At 33.4% G+C, this 16,640-nt stretch overlaps 2 protein-coding genes across 2 annotated transcripts in view; one reads left to right on the plus strand and one right to left on the minus strand.

Moving 5' to 3' along the window:
- The window catches only part of Rph (Rabphilin), a 33,806-nt gene that overhangs the window by 10,916 nt on the left and 6,250 nt on the right, over positions 1 to 16,640 (plus strand). The gene's annotated exons all lie outside the window — the stretch shown is intronic.
- LOC139090204 (enoyl-CoA delta isomerase 2-like) lies at positions 14,021 to 15,017 on the minus strand. The gene is made up of 3 exons (XM_070639945.1): positions 14,790 to 15,017; positions 14,508 to 14,731; positions 14,021 to 14,452 (listed from the first exon to the last, which is right to left on the minus strand). The coding sequence occupies exons 1-3, from the start codon at positions 14,966 to 14,968 to the stop codon at positions 14,100 to 14,102; spliced, it is 756 nt and encodes a 251-aa protein (XP_070496046.1). The 5' UTR covers positions 14,969 to 15,017; the 3' UTR covers positions 14,021 to 14,099.

Genomic DNA, 16,640 nt, shown 5'->3' on the forward strand with positions numbered 1-16,640 from the left:
TGTAAAAACTTGGCAAAAACATTGAGAAACACTGTAAAACAATGAAAAAACGTGTTGTTTTGTTTACCAAAATGAAAAATTGTTAATTTTACTAATTATGCGTTGATTTGAAACTTTTAAATGCTCTGCGGGCAAATAACTCGATAGAACTGAGCTATTAAAACAAACCATAACTCTCTACGATGTTTAGTTATTGAGCTTTTATGTCACCCGAACAAACAAAGTGAATTATTAAAGTTCCTTTCTGGAACAAATTTCAAAAATGTGCTCAAAAAACGTAATTAAATTTTTGTTTCGTGTTCACCCCTCAACATGAGTAAAAATTGGTAGAGCATGAGCATGTCATGAACGAAATTTCGTCAATTCGTGAAAGAAACTTGATATTCGATGAAGTTTTTTAATACTTTAGGTGGTGAAAGTCCTCATCACTGTCGTTCATTAATAATTTACAAACAAATGAAATTAAAAAAATTTTCAAATGGAGCTACTTAAAAGTACGACGCAACTCCACAATGAACAGAAGCATGAACACAAAACTCGATTACGTTAGGCAGTGGTGGGCAACCTGTGTGTCGCCAAAAATTCTTTAAAATGCCATGAACCGTATGCCGTATGCTGTTTTGGTCTAGGCTTACTACTAAGGTGTGCCGTGGCTCAAAAAGGTTGCCCGCCACTGCCTTAAGTGAACAAAATTTTCATATTTCACATTCGCTATTCTGTTTGCTTTTCACATCAAGTCAAATTTTCAATCCACCTTGAACATTTTACTCAAATGCTCCTTGTGTACTTTACAGTTCTAGGGCAAATACGAGAACAAGGAAAGGTGTGTATGCTGTATGAATACTTGTGAATCATGATTCATTGATTGTGACATGCTCACAAAAAAAAATTAGGCATGCAAAATAAAAATTGGGGAAGAAAATTTTCTTTTAAATCCCCAACAGCACACCATGTACGCAAGGGCATCCCTCTGTCGTCGTATTAACAATAAGATACGAAGTTGTCTTGACGACACCGTGTCGGCGCATTTAAACCCATTTTTAAAGCCAAATATGTGGTTTTCTGTATTGTGCATTCGAGAAATTATTTATAAGGAACTGAAAAGTTGTTTGTTTTCCTTGTCGTTTTGGTTTTACGGCACGTATTGGTTTGAGGCTTAGCTGAATTAATAATAACCAAAAGATATAACAATATTAAATGTTATAGATTAATAGATATTTTATTTTTATTCTGTCAATATTCGAACTTGATCAGATCAAACGTTTGGCAGACTTAAGTTTGCTAATTCATTTCATAATCTAAGGCACATTGGCAATAGAAATTTTTAAAAATTTGTATATCCATTTATTCCCAAACAACACAACGTGTTCGTTAGGACACAGCTTCAGAAGGATTTCGACTCTCAGAAATTTCCTGACAGTCTGATTAATAATTTTACAAATTTCAGAATGATAATTAAAAAATATTTTCAAATGTAAAATAGCTATTTCTTAAAAGTACTGATCCGACATCACTCGTGACTCTGACACTGATTATGAGCAGAATTAACCCAGTGCAACCTGTGTGCCGCCAATATGAAAACCATGAACCGTATAACCAACTGCAGATTACGTTAGTCAGTGGTGCACAACCTTTGTGTCGCCAAAAATTCTTTAAAATGTCATGAATCGTATGCCGTATGCTGTTTTGGTCTAGACTTACTACCTAAGTGTGCCATGGACCAAAAAGGTCGCCTACCTCTGCCTTAAGTGAGCAAAAAATTTTCATATTTCACATTCGCTATTCTGTTTGCTTTTCACATCAAGTCAAATTTTCAATCCACCTTGAACATTTTACTCAAATGCTCCTTGTGTACTTTACAGTTCTAGGGCAAATACGTAGGATCAAGAACAAGGAAAGGTGTGTATATAACTGCTGTAGTTCAAAATTGAATAGACTTGTGAATCATGATTCATTGATTGTGACATGCTCACAAAAAAAAATTAGGCATGCCAAATAGATCCAGGAGGATCAAAATTTCAAACTGAAGATCCAAATTTCCAGTAGGATCCATATAACTTTTAATCCAGTTCACTTCTAGACTATCAAAATGAGATCCATTAGGATCCCCAGACAGATCCAGTAGGACACCTGTACGCAAGGGCATCTCTCCGTCGTCGTATTAACAATAAGATGCGATGTTACCTTGAAGGTACCGTGAAGGCGCATTCAAACCCATTTTTAAGGCTAAATATGTGTTCACTTCCAGTTTGCCGCATAAAAATGTGCCACTGGAAAATCCATATAGCGTTATGAGATCCAAGGAAGTTCTCCAGAAAAGAGATTGATCCATATTTGACCCATTTAAGATCCTTGTCGTAGGATCCATATAACTTTAGACCCATAAAAATAAGATCCAGTAGGATCCAGTTCACTTTTACGGATCCATATAACTTCTAGACCCACGTATTGGTTTGAGGCTTAGCTGAATTAATAATAACCAAAAGATATTGTTTAATATTGTTATAGATTAGTTCACAATCTAATTTTTAGATAGTAGGATCCAATATTTGAACATCAAAATGATCAGTAGATCAACTTCTAGACCGACAGGATCTTAAGTATCAAAATGAGATCCAGTGCTAAATTCCAATTCATAATCTAAGGCATCAAGTTGACAATAGATATTTTTAATAATATATTCCAAAACAACGCAACGTGTTCATTAGGGCACAGCTAAGTCGCTGTATTAACGGAAAAACACAAGGTCACTCAGATAGCTCTGTAACAGCTGATTAAGACACTGTTTACGGTATCAAAATGAGATCCAGGGGTTCATATACTAGACCCATTGCTTAGGAAGTATGACTCGAATAGTAGGATCATATAAAGACCCATAAAAATCGAGTTCACTTTAAGACTATCAAAATATCCAGTAGGAATAAATCTACACAATGACTGGCATGTTCACTTGATCAAAATTCCAGTAGGATCCTGATTCTGTTAAAAATAAGAACAGTAGGATCCAGATTCACTTCGACTATCAAAATGAGATAGTGATAAGATCCAGTAGGATCCAGTTCGACCATTAAAATGAGATCCAGATTCAGTTCAATTTATTTTTTTGTTTGTTTACAAAAATGTATTTTACCGTTTTTTACATCTTGTTCAGTTGAAAGTTCTTGCAGATGCTCTTAGTATTGAGTTTAAGAGAGATATCGTGCTGATTTTAACGTTACCTAACTAAATAACAGAAAGTGTTTTTTTGAATAAACTGGAAGCACCAATCAAGATGCGGTTTTCAAATTTTACTTTTTGGAAAATTTGTCAATTCTGTAAGTCTGATTTTATAGGTTAAAAAACTGAAATTTCAAGTACAAAAAAAAGTCTTTAAAATTTCAATCACTTTTAAGTAAAATAACATTGAAAATAAATTTTCAAAGCAGTCTCGAGGGGTTCAATTACCTATTATCATAAAGAACATCACTCAAATCATGAGAAAGAAAATCCTTTTCAGACAAATTACAAGAAAAAATATAAAATCTATTCTTTAGAGAATAACTTTAATCTGATTGAAATGGAAATATGACAAACAAAGGCTTAAGGATGAAAATACAGGCTCAAAATTGCTATAGCACTCAATCTATTTGATTTCACGAATAAAACGTTCAAGGGTGAGAAGAATGAGGATGAGGAAAATAAAAGGTAAACAAGCTTAGATCTGACACAACCAACGATGAAGTTTTAATCATTTAAAAAAAAAAAATCCAAAAGTACTCGCTCTTATCGAGTGACTAAAGCGCATTTTTGTCGCAGTGATCAGAAATTGATTTATGAGTCACTCCCCGACATGTAGATCAGGATCCAGTAAGATCCAGATCGATTTCCCGACTTACAAAACGAGATCCAGCAGGGTCCAGGTCAATTCCTAAACATCATTTAAACTTCATCTTTTAATGAATTTTCATAATTCAAACCACCTAACGATTACGAGAAATTCAAATTTTGTTTAGGAAACACTGTAAAAACATCGAAGAACATTGAAAAACATTGTAAAACAATGAAAAACACGTGTTTTTGTTTATCAAAATGAAAAATTGTTAATTATAGTATTTATACGTTGATTTGAACCTTGTTAATGCCTGGCGCTGCAATGACTGTATGGAACTGAACTATTAAAACCATTCCGAGACCGAGCATTATGTTTATTAAGCTATATTTTTGAAAAAGATATCAAAAACACGCTAAATACTTGAATGACACCATTTTGATGCTTTAAAGGAAGAATCTCTTTTAGGTATATAAATTGATTTTTGTTCATTACGTGACACTTTTCAATTTTTATTTTCTGCGAATTCCTCTTGTTGCTTTATTTGTATTTCCTTCAGTTTGTTTATTTTCATAATCTCTCTGGTATGTGATTTTATTGTACTTCTTGGTATTTGAAATATTCTTGTAACATCATTTTTATCTTTGATTGAACATAGGACGCATTTTTAGCAGCTTTTTATTTGTTGCTAAATGCTGTTTTTGCTTGCAATTGCCTACTATTTCATGTATATTAGTGTCATTTGATTCTTGACTTGACGGGGTATTATATAAGATAGAGGAGTGTCAGGGGAAGAATCAAGAATAGTACAAATCGGTTAAATAGTCGAAAAGCAGGCCCAGACCGGCTTGACTCTGAATTTACGTCGAATACGGTTTGAATCCAATAACATTGCAGACTCTTAACAACCTAGTACCGGATTTTGGATCGATTAACAGCCTGTTGCTATTTGGGATTATGACATGACATAAAAATGTTTTTGTCATCTTCCTTACTTCGCCGAACAGATCAACTGTGATTCATGGGCTCCCTCAATTCCTAGAAACAAGCTTTAAATACAAATTTAGGACGGTCCCGAGTGAAACAAGCTGTGATTAGTCAATTGTGTAGTCATGAACTTGACATACTTTGGAAAATTCCACAAATGTCTGACTGCGACCCTAAGCAACTTACTTGCTTACTTTTCTGGACGCACAGATCAATTGTGATCCATAGTCCATGTCCAACATCCATATCAATAAGATTAATTCACCAAAAATAGTTGAGGATATACATTTTTACCTCAATTCCTACTAAATTAATTTATAAATTTAATCCTGACTGTCTCAGTCTCCCAAAATAAAGAAAAAATGCCATTACCAAGTATGTAGGAAGAAGATTCGTCAAGTATTCCATTTTTATTCATGCATGTTTTCTTTTGGGAGGCTTGTTTGGATTTAGCCTTGACTTATTTATAGATGAATTGCTAACAAAAACAGTAAAACAATTGTTGTTATTTTTGATAAATCTCTGAATATCTTGAATGTTTTCATTTGATAAGTAGGCAGATGAATATTTTTCGAAATTCATCATGGTTCGTGTATCAATAGCCATAGGATATTAATGAACATCTCTAACATTTTTTGGAAGAGAATGTGTAAAGACATTTTTGGAGAATTTTTCGACAATCCTGTTGAGATTTACATTGTAAAGGTCAATGCCAGTTGCTGTTTCATGTCAAGGACTTTAATTTATATTCATTAAATTTACATGACACATCGTTCCTTCATTACTGCAATCACACGTCATATATTCCTCATAAAAATAGAATGACTTGTTAAAATGGACATGTATTGTTCATGTGACCATAGAAACAGTGATAACTGTTGGAATGTCTTTTGAAACTTTTTTTTTTTGTTGCCTCGGGAACTTTTTTTTTATTTTTAGACAGGATCACTTTTTTCTCGAGCATTTTCTATTTCCATCTAGGTTTTAATGATAAAATCATCATCAGCACCAAGTTGCTCTGGGTGTAAATTCACAACAAGTAAAATTAGAAGAAGTAGAAAAAAGAAATAAGATTTTAAGAGGATTCAATTGAAATGAAAAGGAATTTATTCGAATCTCTTGGAAATATGAATGTTTATTGCGTATTAAAAGCTTGATAGAAAGCATTCAGAATGTGAAAGAGCCATTAATAAATGTGTGGGAACTTTTATTCATACCTAGAAGAGCTTTAGTTTTCTGTCATTGAGCTATGAAAAAATCAGTAGTTTCAATACTCCAATTCCTTCATGACAGCTGGCGATTGGACATACATTATGCTGACATAAAATTATTAATACAATTTAAATCATTTACCTTCAAATCATTTCTCATTTTAAGTTCCCCCTTTCAAGTACCCCTTATCTTAATGCATATGTAGATACTAGTACTACCAACAGTGAAGACAAAATGTGCCAAAGACCTCAAAAACTGCACACGAACCGAGCTTCTTAACTAGAAAGATGAAATAGAAAAAGAACTACGAATCCAGGATTTTTAGCACGTAAAGCCAACGCTTTACCATTTAGGCGACTGATGTCATTTCACAGTTACTTGCTTACTTCCTTGAAACGTCTAAATTTGGTTCTATCTTTCTACAATAGAACTTTTCCCAGAGCGGAATGTTAAATACTTTAGTGACCTTTTCTACATATCCAATCCAGGAGTTCTCAGGGAAGTGATGTGTAATACAAGTGTTCATCACTCTCCAGCCTCTCCTATCCCAGCACCTACTCTATCTCTTAATGGTACTACCTAGTTATCCCAACTGTCCAAATGGTGTGGTACTAACGGATAAGGTTAATTGTAAGTGTGAGGGAAGACAAGTCGACGTTGAATCCCTGGACGGACCTCTGATACTTCGCATCTTATCATTAATACAACAACGAATCGGTGCTCTGGCGAACACGTCAGGAACATAGCCATGGGGGGACGGCATTGGTAACACGTCCTCCTGGAACACGTTGTGCTGATTGAGATTGTCATGCATTTGAAGATCTGTCTATCTCAAAATTAAACCATTGCAATTTCCACAGAATTTCTAGGATAAATTATTTAATGCAGCATGCCTTAAAACGGTAGAAACTTTAATATGATAAACAGAAATAATACTTTAAAGATTCACCACACGTCCATACATTCTATTCATCGAATAACCTCTTTTCATAGCATTAATAGAAAATTTTGATGAATATTCATCAAGGCATGAAATTTTGTTCATTCATTCATATAATTCAATATTCAACCTTAATATATAAATGAAAAAAATATGAAAGGATTCAACTTCATCACTTTGATTGACAATTTTAATCTGTTTTAATATTAAAAAATCATTTCTTTCATCTTTTGACGGTTGCTTTATCATTTGCTTCATATCAGTAGATCATATAAAAGTACAAAAGCCACAAAAATAACCTTTCTTGTGCTTTTTCATATTCTCCTAGAGACTTTAGTTATTTTTATCTCTTGTTTCTAGGATACAAACTCGAAAAGTACTTTCACATCTTTTATTTCATTGTTATGTGAGAAATGCCACTCCAAGTAACAGTTGTTATCTTCAATTTCACTTCCAACCGAGTCTGATTCTGAAACATTGTAGGTGTTGAATACCAGAACATTAAAAATTATTGTAAGATCCTGATAAATTAATTCAGGCACGAGTAGAAACAAAGTAAAGTCATAAATTAATCCCTTTTACTTAATCTACAATCAATCAACTTGATGATCATGCCGAGTAGGAAGCTATGATGATGGAATTTGTTAAATTGGAACATAAACGTTTGGTTCGTTCGAAACTGCAGACAAAGAATGCATGCCTGCAGCTTAGGTACTATAATTACTGCCGAAAACTGCAGATCTGTGCATCTAAAATGCAGGAAATTCACGGCTGCAGTTCTTGATCAAACCTTGAATGCATCATGACTACAAGCATCTACTAAAAATTTGATTGTCATTTTCATGATGTGCAGCTCGGATAAAAGTCTCATTATTGGATATTCGAGATTTTTTTTGACTTGTATCCAGTAAAATACATCCTCATGCTCTCGAATTGCTAAATCATCCTAATTACACAGCACAAATACAAGTAAATCTCAGAATACAACCTAGCACATTTCATTAATCCTGACCTTCTATTTTCATAACGAATTACTTGAAAAGGCATGTAATGGAAATAATTAGTTCAAAGAAATTTAACACTCATACAACGTATAGAGAGGATAATTAGCAGCAAGTTCTTAAATGGCTAATTAAGCGTAATGGTACGGCTACGCTTCACCAAATTGTACCTTTGAACTTTGATCAATTTTAAGAGCATTTTTGAAAAAATGATGCTTAATAACAGAGTTGGCAGGACTTTAAAGTGGAGTCCGGACTTTGAAAGTCCGGACTTTCAAAGTCCGGACTTTGAAAAAAAAAGTGGAGTCCGGACTTTCAAATCCGGACTTTAGAAAAGTCCGGACTTTGAAAGTCCGGACTTTGGGACTTTGGGAGTCCGAAAAGTCCCATACAAAAATTTTTTTTTTTATTGAAAAGCATTTTAATATTTTTTTTTTTCGATACCACTGCGTAACCCGACTTGAAAAAGTGAATTTTTTGACATTTTTTTCGGTACCACTGCGTAACCCGACTTGAAAAAATGAATTTTTTGACATTTTTTTCGGTACCACTGCGTAACCCGAGTTGAAAAAATGAATTTTTTGACATTTTTTCGGTACCACTGCGTAACCCGAGTTGAAAAAATGAATTTTTTGACATTTTTTTCGGTACCATAACCCGACTTGAAAAAGTGAATTTTTTGACATTTTTTTCGGTACCACTGCGTAACCCGAGTTGAAAAAATGAATTTTTTACATCTTTTTCGGTACCACTGCGTAACCCGAGTTGAAAAAATGAATTTTTTGACATTTTTTTTGCGTAACCCGACTTGAAAAAATGAATTTTTTGACATTTTTTTCGGTACCACTGCGTAACCCGACTTGAAAAAATGAATTTTTTGACATTTTTTCGGTACCACTGCGTAACCCGACTTGAAAAAATGAATTTTTTGACATTTTTTTCGGTACCACTGCGTAACCCGACTTGAAAAAATGAATTTTTTGACATTTTTTTCGGTACCACTGCGTGACTTGAAAAAATGAATTTTTTGACATTTAGAGTACCACTGCGTAACCCGAGTTGAAAAAATGAATTTTTTTGACATTTTTTCGGTACCACTGCGTAACCCGAGTTGAAAAAATGAATTTTAGGACATTTTTTCGGTACCACTGCGAAAAGTGAAAAAATGAATTCACATTTTTTCGGTACCACTGCGTAACCCGAGTTGAAAAAATGAATTTTTTGACATTTTTTTCGGTACCACTGCGTAATGAGTTGAAAAAATGAATTTTTTGACATTTTTTCGGTACCACTGCGTAACCCGAGTTGAAAAAATGAATTTTTTGACATTTTTTTCGGTACCACTGCGTAACCCGACTTGAAAAAGTGAATTTTTTGACATTTTTTTCGGTACCACTGCGTAACCCGAGTTGAAAAAATGAATTTTTTGACATTTTTTCGGTACCACTGCGTAACCCGAGCTAAAAAAATGAATTTTTTGACATTTTTTTCGGTACCACTTGAAACCCGAGTTGAAAAAATGAATTTTTTGACATTTTTTTCGGTACCACTGCGTAACCCGAGTTGAAAAAATGAATTTTTTGACATTTTTTTCGGTACCACTGCGTAACCCGAGTTGAAAAAATGAATTTTTTGACATTTTTTTCGGTACCACTGCGTAACCCGAGTTGAAAAAATGAATTTTTTGACATTTTTTTCGGTTACTGCGTAACCCGAGTTGAAAAAATGAATTTTTTGACATTTTTTTCGGTACCACTGCGTAACCCGACTTGAAAAAATGAATTTTTTGACATTTTTTTCGGTACCACTGCGTAACCCGAGTTGAAAAAATGAATTTTTTGACATTTTTTTCGGTACCACTGCGTAACCCGAGTTGAAAAAATGAATTTTTGGCATTTTTTTCGGTACCAGTAACCCGAGTTGAAAAAATGAATTTTTTGCATTTTTTTCGGTCACTGCGTAACCCGAGTTGAAAAAATGAATTTTTGACATTTTTTCGGTACCACTGCGTAACCCGAGTTGAAAAAAACTTTTTGACATTTTTTTCGGTACCACTGCGTAACCCGAAAACTGAATTTTTGACATTTTTTCGGTACACTGCGTACCCGAATTGAAAAAATGAATTTTTTGACATTTTTTTCGGTACCACTGCGTAATTCAGTTGAAAAAATGAATTTTTTGACATTTTTTCGGTACCACTGCTTAACCCGATGAAAAAGTGAATTTTTTGACATTTTTTTCGGTACCACTGCGTAACCCGAGTTGAAAAAATGAATTTTTTGACATTTTTTTCGGTACCACTGCGTAACCCGAGTTGAAAAAATGAATTTTTTGACATTTTTTTCGGTACCACTGCGTAACCCGAGTTGAAAAAATGAATTTTTTGACATTTTTTTCGGTACCACTGCGTAACCCGAGTTGAAAAAGTGACATTTTTTTAGATTACACTGTGTAACAATGTCAAAAAATTAATTTTTTCAACTCGGGTTATGCAGTGGTACCGAAGAAATTGTAAAAAAATTCCCTTTTTCAAGTCGGGTTACGCAGTGTAATCGAAAAAAATGTCAAAAAATTCACTTTTTCAAGTCGGGTTACGCAGTGGTATCGAAAAAAATGTCAAAAAATTCACTTTTTCAAGTCGGGTTACGCAGTGGTATCGAAAAAAATGTCAAAAAATTCACTTTTTCAAGTCGGGTTACGCAGTGGTCGAAAAAAATGTCAAAAAAATCATTTTTCAAGTCGGGTTACGCAGTGGAAAAATGTCAAAAAAAATTTTTTCAAGTCGGGTTACGCAGTGGTATCGAAAAAAATGTCAAAAAATTCACTTTTTCAAGTCGGGTTACGCAGTGCAGTATCGAAAAAAATGTCAAAAAAATCATTTTTTCAAGTCGGGAATACGCAGTGGTACGAAAAAAATGTCAAAAAATTTTTTTCAAGCGGGTTCAGGATATCGAAAAAAATGTCAAAAAAACTTTTTCAAGTCGGGTACGCTCATTGTCAAAAAATTCACTTTTTCAACGGGTTACGCAGTGGTATCGAAAAAAATTCAAAAAATCATTTTTTTTTACGCAGTGGTATCGATGTCAAAAAATCATTTTTTCAAGTCGGGTTTGTATCGAAAAAAATGTCCAAGTAAATTTTTTCAAGTCGGGTTATATGTCAATACAAATATCCATGCTTCGATTTGGGGTACCCCAAATATTTTGTAAATCCCAAATTACATTTGGCACAAATACAAGTTTAAATTATCACTTTTTAGGTACTTAAATAAAAAATCATTAAATTTTTGAATTTACCAGTGAAATTTACGTGAATTTTTTTACCAATTTGAATTCAACCTCATATTTTGAAACATAAAGCCTAATAAGCTTACATTAGTAAAATTTGTCAATCATAAAGCTAGCATAGAATTTATGTTGAATTTAAGTTTGATACATAAAGGCCGAAAGTATGTAAAGTTGGAAATTCAGCCTTAGTTATCCAGACACAATAGGCGATCTACAAGGAGATAATGATATTTAACACAGAAATAGAAGATAAAATCTTTGAAAATATAGTTTTGTTGTGTATATGTTCATGAAGAATTTGAATAATCTATCCAAGCAATCTGCTGTCAATGTCTGTTTTAAACTTATATAGTGGGTACAAATTTGGTACAACGGTAAAAATGGGTACAAGTAAAATAATTATTAGATTGACTTTTTAATTTTAATTAAACTAAGTTGCGAATGTCTTTTCCAATGATGAAACACTGCAATGACTATTATTTAAGAAAATTTTAAAAAAAACTTCTTGAAATTGTCCATTTTTCTACTTTTTAGACCAAAATATTTTCTAAAATATTTGTACAAATATTTGGGGTTTACTATTTGGGTATTTGGGTATTTGTACAAATAGTGAAAACCCAAATAATTGACATCTCTAGTTACGCAGTGGTATCGAAAAAAATGTCCAAAAAATCATTTTCAAGTCGGGTTACGCAGTGGTATCGAAAAAAATGTCAAAAAATTCACTTTTTCAAGTCGGGTTACGCAGTGGTATCGAAAAAAATGTCCAAAAAATCATTTTTTCAAGTCGGGTTACGCAGTGGTACCGAAAAAAAGTTAAAATACTTTGTAATAAAAAAAAAATTTTTTTTAAAAGTCCCAAAGTACCAAAAGTCCGGACTTTCATAGTGCCGGACTTTCGTGGAGTCGGACTTTCAAAGTCCGGACTTACGGTGGAGTCGGACTTTCAAAGTCCGGACTTTAAAGATCCCAAAAGTCCCAAAAGTCCGGACTCCAAAGTCCTGCCAACTCTGCTTAATAATACATTTTGATCGGCTAGCTGGCAGGCTGGTTGGGTGATGGACGAGATCTCAGCAACCAGACCTCGTAGAAAACTCTAGTTTAAAGCATTAAGTTTGATCCGTCGAGTTATTTCGTTATTAATTGGTCTAGAACCAAAAAACATTTTAAAGCGTTGCTTTAAATAAATTTGAATTTTTAATTACCGTATAAAAATTTAAATTTCAAAAACCGTTAGAAATTTTAAATCCTAAATGGAGAAAACCAAATTGATTCGTCTTTATTTCACCAATTACTGATGACTGTGACAAAAATGCGCCGAAGTCGCTCGGTAAGGCCGAGTACTTTTGTAATTGTTTTTATTACTTCCATGAGATTAATCGAATTAATGGCGAATAATTTCATCATACTTTTTCAAATTCCGTTCCTTTGAAGATTTAAACAACTCCTCGAAAGTTCTTAAAGTCTTCTTTTTCTTTGACTGTCTTTTGAGAGACTTCCTATAGTTTCACATAAAGATACATTTTCAAAGTAAATACAAAGTTTCGATGTCACCGAGAGGTAAGATTCCTTAATATGAAGGAAGTAAAAGTTTTGATTAAAAATTTAATTTTTCCAGATGATATGCTCAAAGAAAAAAAATAAGTTTTATTCATCTAGAGCAAGCCTCAGTTACAAATTAGCTGACATGATTCCATGTTTACAGCCACACGAGGCCAATTAGCTGCTACAATCTTTCTTTGCTCTAATAACTTAAAACACTAACTGTAATGTTATTTATTTAAAGTACAAAGGTTTATGACCTGATTCATGTCAAAACCATAATGCAAAATAGATGAGCAAGTGGATATGACACAAACTTCAATTACATTAAATTAAAAGAAAATAAGATTTTTTTGTATTTCGCTCGAACGGTAACCGAAGGATATAAAAAAATAAAACTTTATTAAATATGGAATGGAACATTTTCTTGCGTAACTGCCATTTTACATAACAAAATTACATCTAATGGGGTTTATGTGGAGTTTGATTGATTCCTGTGATTGCTATTATTAGGTCATAGTTGACATTCATCATTAATTAAGATTAATTGATCCAAAATCCGACACCAGACTGACGTGACTCTGGCATGGTGCCGCATCTGAATCAAATTAAGCTTAAAGTCAGAGTCACGACGAACTTGCGGATTTTTGATCGATTAACCGGCTTGTTCTTTTTGGGAATATTATCCATATCATACCCATCCCTGTATTAATAACTACTAATGAATAGTATACACTGAATAGTATACATTTAGGACTGCTATGTGGCCGTTCACTTATTATGTTCAAAAGGGGGAAAGGAATTAAATTTGGGTTTGGTTTCTTAATCTGTCCAGGATACCCTAACTCACCTATCTTAGGATTTCTCTATTCATCTAGATACCATTGTGTTGAGATAGGGGTAAGTTAAGGGAACGGTACCCTAGTCTAACCCTACCTACCTAGGTATCTACCTAACAAGATTAGAAAGATCATCGATCGCAGTGCCGATTTTGATATTAGCAAACCCTACATTTTATTCTATTTTAGACAGACTAAGTTATTCCGAGTATGTTAAGAGAACGACCCTTGAAACGTAATAAGTGAACAATCCCTACTCTTAATTACCTATAAACCTTATCAAACCTCATCCAACTTAGGGGTCGTTATTACTTAATTGATTCCAAAATTTACAAATATCACAAAACTAAAATCATTAACAGGCTATGTTTTGGAATTAAAAGAAGTCAAATAGACATCACTTGTGAACAATCCAATCTTAAATAAGTAAAATTTCCCAAACAGCAGCAAAAATCGAGCAAACTCTCCCCAAATATAATTTCATTATAACTTGCTCTTTTTCGCCGACTGGAAATTAATAATTGCTTGAATTGCCTCTTCACTTTCAAATCTCGTCTGTAGCTCCTTTAGCTCATCATCATTAACTTTAATTAATTTTTCTATCATTGGACGTCTTATAAGCTTCTTATTGGAAATGATTGATCCAATTGGAAGTTTATCGATTTGCGTCAACTTTGTCCAAATTTCCGATTCATTTTTATAGACATGAGCAACAAGTTGACATTCGTAAGCTTCTCGTGCTGATAATTTGTGGTTTAACATCAATAATTCATTTGCTTTGCTAGATCCCATGATGGATGGAAACAAATAAGATGAACATCCCTCAGCACAAAGACCTGTTGAATGCACAATTAAATATCTGAAAATTGTCACAATTAATCACAATTTTACCTAAGGCAGTAAATGGAGTGTAGAAATAAGCATTTTCTGAACAGTATACGATATCAGCAAGAGCAGCTGTTGTTGCGGCAATGCCAATACATGGTCCATTTACTAGACAGATGAGGAGCTTTGGAAATTTAATAAATGCTTCAACTAAAAGTTTAAGTGGTTCATCAGCAGCACCAGTATCTTCTGAAAAATTCCCAAAATCTTGTGTCAAGTCATTGCCTGAGCTAAAGGTCAAAAATGGAGATTAAGATAATTTTTTGTAAAAACAATTAGACTTTATACCTATAAAAATCTCCCTTTCCTGTTAAAACAACACACTTTACAGTCTCGTCTGTAGCTGCTTTATTCAATAATGTTGCCAAAGCAAGATATGCTTCACGATCCAATGCATTTCTCTTCCTTGGATTATTAATTGTAATTTTACGGATGGAATTTAAATTTTCAATCTCAAAAAAGTCCATTGCTTCTTATTAACTACACTTAAATGATAAGGCTATTTATATAGTTAGAATAAAATGAAAAAATAAAAACAAAAAAATTTTTGAATTTTAAAAAGTCGTTAAAAAATTTAGACGCAAATTACACAGCAATAAAAGCTTAGGAATAAGTAGACTTTACGGTTGGACAGAAAAGGATTGGCTTTATTCAAATTGAAATAAACTCGACCGCTTTAAATGGAAAATTAAGCTGATCTCTTCTCAGAAGATTATTGCCCAAGTTCCATTAAAATCATTAAATATGATTCAGCATATTTTGTTCGTCCGAATAAATTCGACACAACATGAATCGTATCGAAAACAAGGGTTTCAAATTTAATTAATGTTAGATTGTTTTTTTATTCCAAATAAATCGCTTAAGGAACCGACGGTAGAATTCTAGCAAAACATTTATAATAAGAATAACGTTATAATAGATACAGTCTAGACTTATTCCTCAGTTGCTAATACAACGAATTAATAGAATTCATCTGTCGTTTGCTTATTCAAGTCATAACTAATCATAATCCAGTTCCATAATCTCTTGAACCATTTGTTACTTTAGAAGTCTCAGAACTCGACTTATGATATGTTTTACACCTAAGCAGGTGACGCTACAGTTTATAGTGGGATCAGAATCACTCCTTTGATGACATTACTGTCTGTAGCCGGCAAAGGAAGGCTGTAAGCCGCGTTTCCACTACATATGATTCGAAAAAGGACATTTGAAAAATTTCCCATGTCGAGGCTCGAACTCTTGATCGCTGGAATGGTGTTGCAATAATAACCAAAGTAGCAAACCATTCCGCCACCGAGCCGCACTAAGTCACCTGCTATTCCTTTGCAAATTGTCAATGTTAAACACATAATCACATCATTCCTAGTCGTACAGATCAACTGTGATCCATGGCCTTCTTCAGATGACCCCTGAAGCTGGTTCAATCTCTGACTTCCGCCTGCCAATTGCCAATACTATGCAATACTGTTTTTATCGACAGCATCCTTCCAGGATTTCTTTGGGTTACCAGGAGCTCTTTTACCATCATCATCACCCCTTAATCCCTCCCAAATAAGTTTAAATCTCCTACTTACCCTGCGATAAAGGCTTACCTAAAAAATCCTAGGATTTATAACAATGACACGTGGAAGCTGCTGTTATCATTGCAGTTTAAATTACATCCTCAAATTTGAGTGCTTTACAAAGTGTGTAGCACAATAGATACATAAATGAGGATAATACAAACAAATACGTGAGTGCTTGAAATTTGATATTAATGTCAATTTAATATCAGCATCAAGCTATGATATAAATAAATATTTATATTCAGACCTAGCATAAAGCTTTTTGATATGGATGGTTGGGTATATTTTCCCAAACTAAACTGATGCTTCCTATGTTTTTATTACAGTTTTAATTAAGTGGTTTAGTTAATTTATGAAACCATGGTTATGAGTTATACCAGCATGAGGCAATATGTAATTAATATTACTATTTTTAAATGTGGATCTTATTTTATATTCAATTATGAGCTGACTGGCGAGTCTAGTTTATTTTATGATTTTTGCTGTGGCTTTGCTTGTTGGAATATTTTTACAGTATTTTAGGTTTCGTTGGAATCAGATTTTCTCGGAAATCATTCGATATTGTTCATCTAAT

This window comes from Chironomus tepperi, unplaced genomic scaffold (assembly GCF_022539635.2).
Source record: "Chironomus tepperi strain 1889 unplaced genomic scaffold, CSIRO-AGI_Ctep_v1 contig_217, whole genome shotgun sequence".
NCBI classification, from domain to species: domain Eukaryota; kingdom Metazoa; phylum Arthropoda; class Insecta; order Diptera; family Chironomidae; genus Chironomus; species Chironomus tepperi.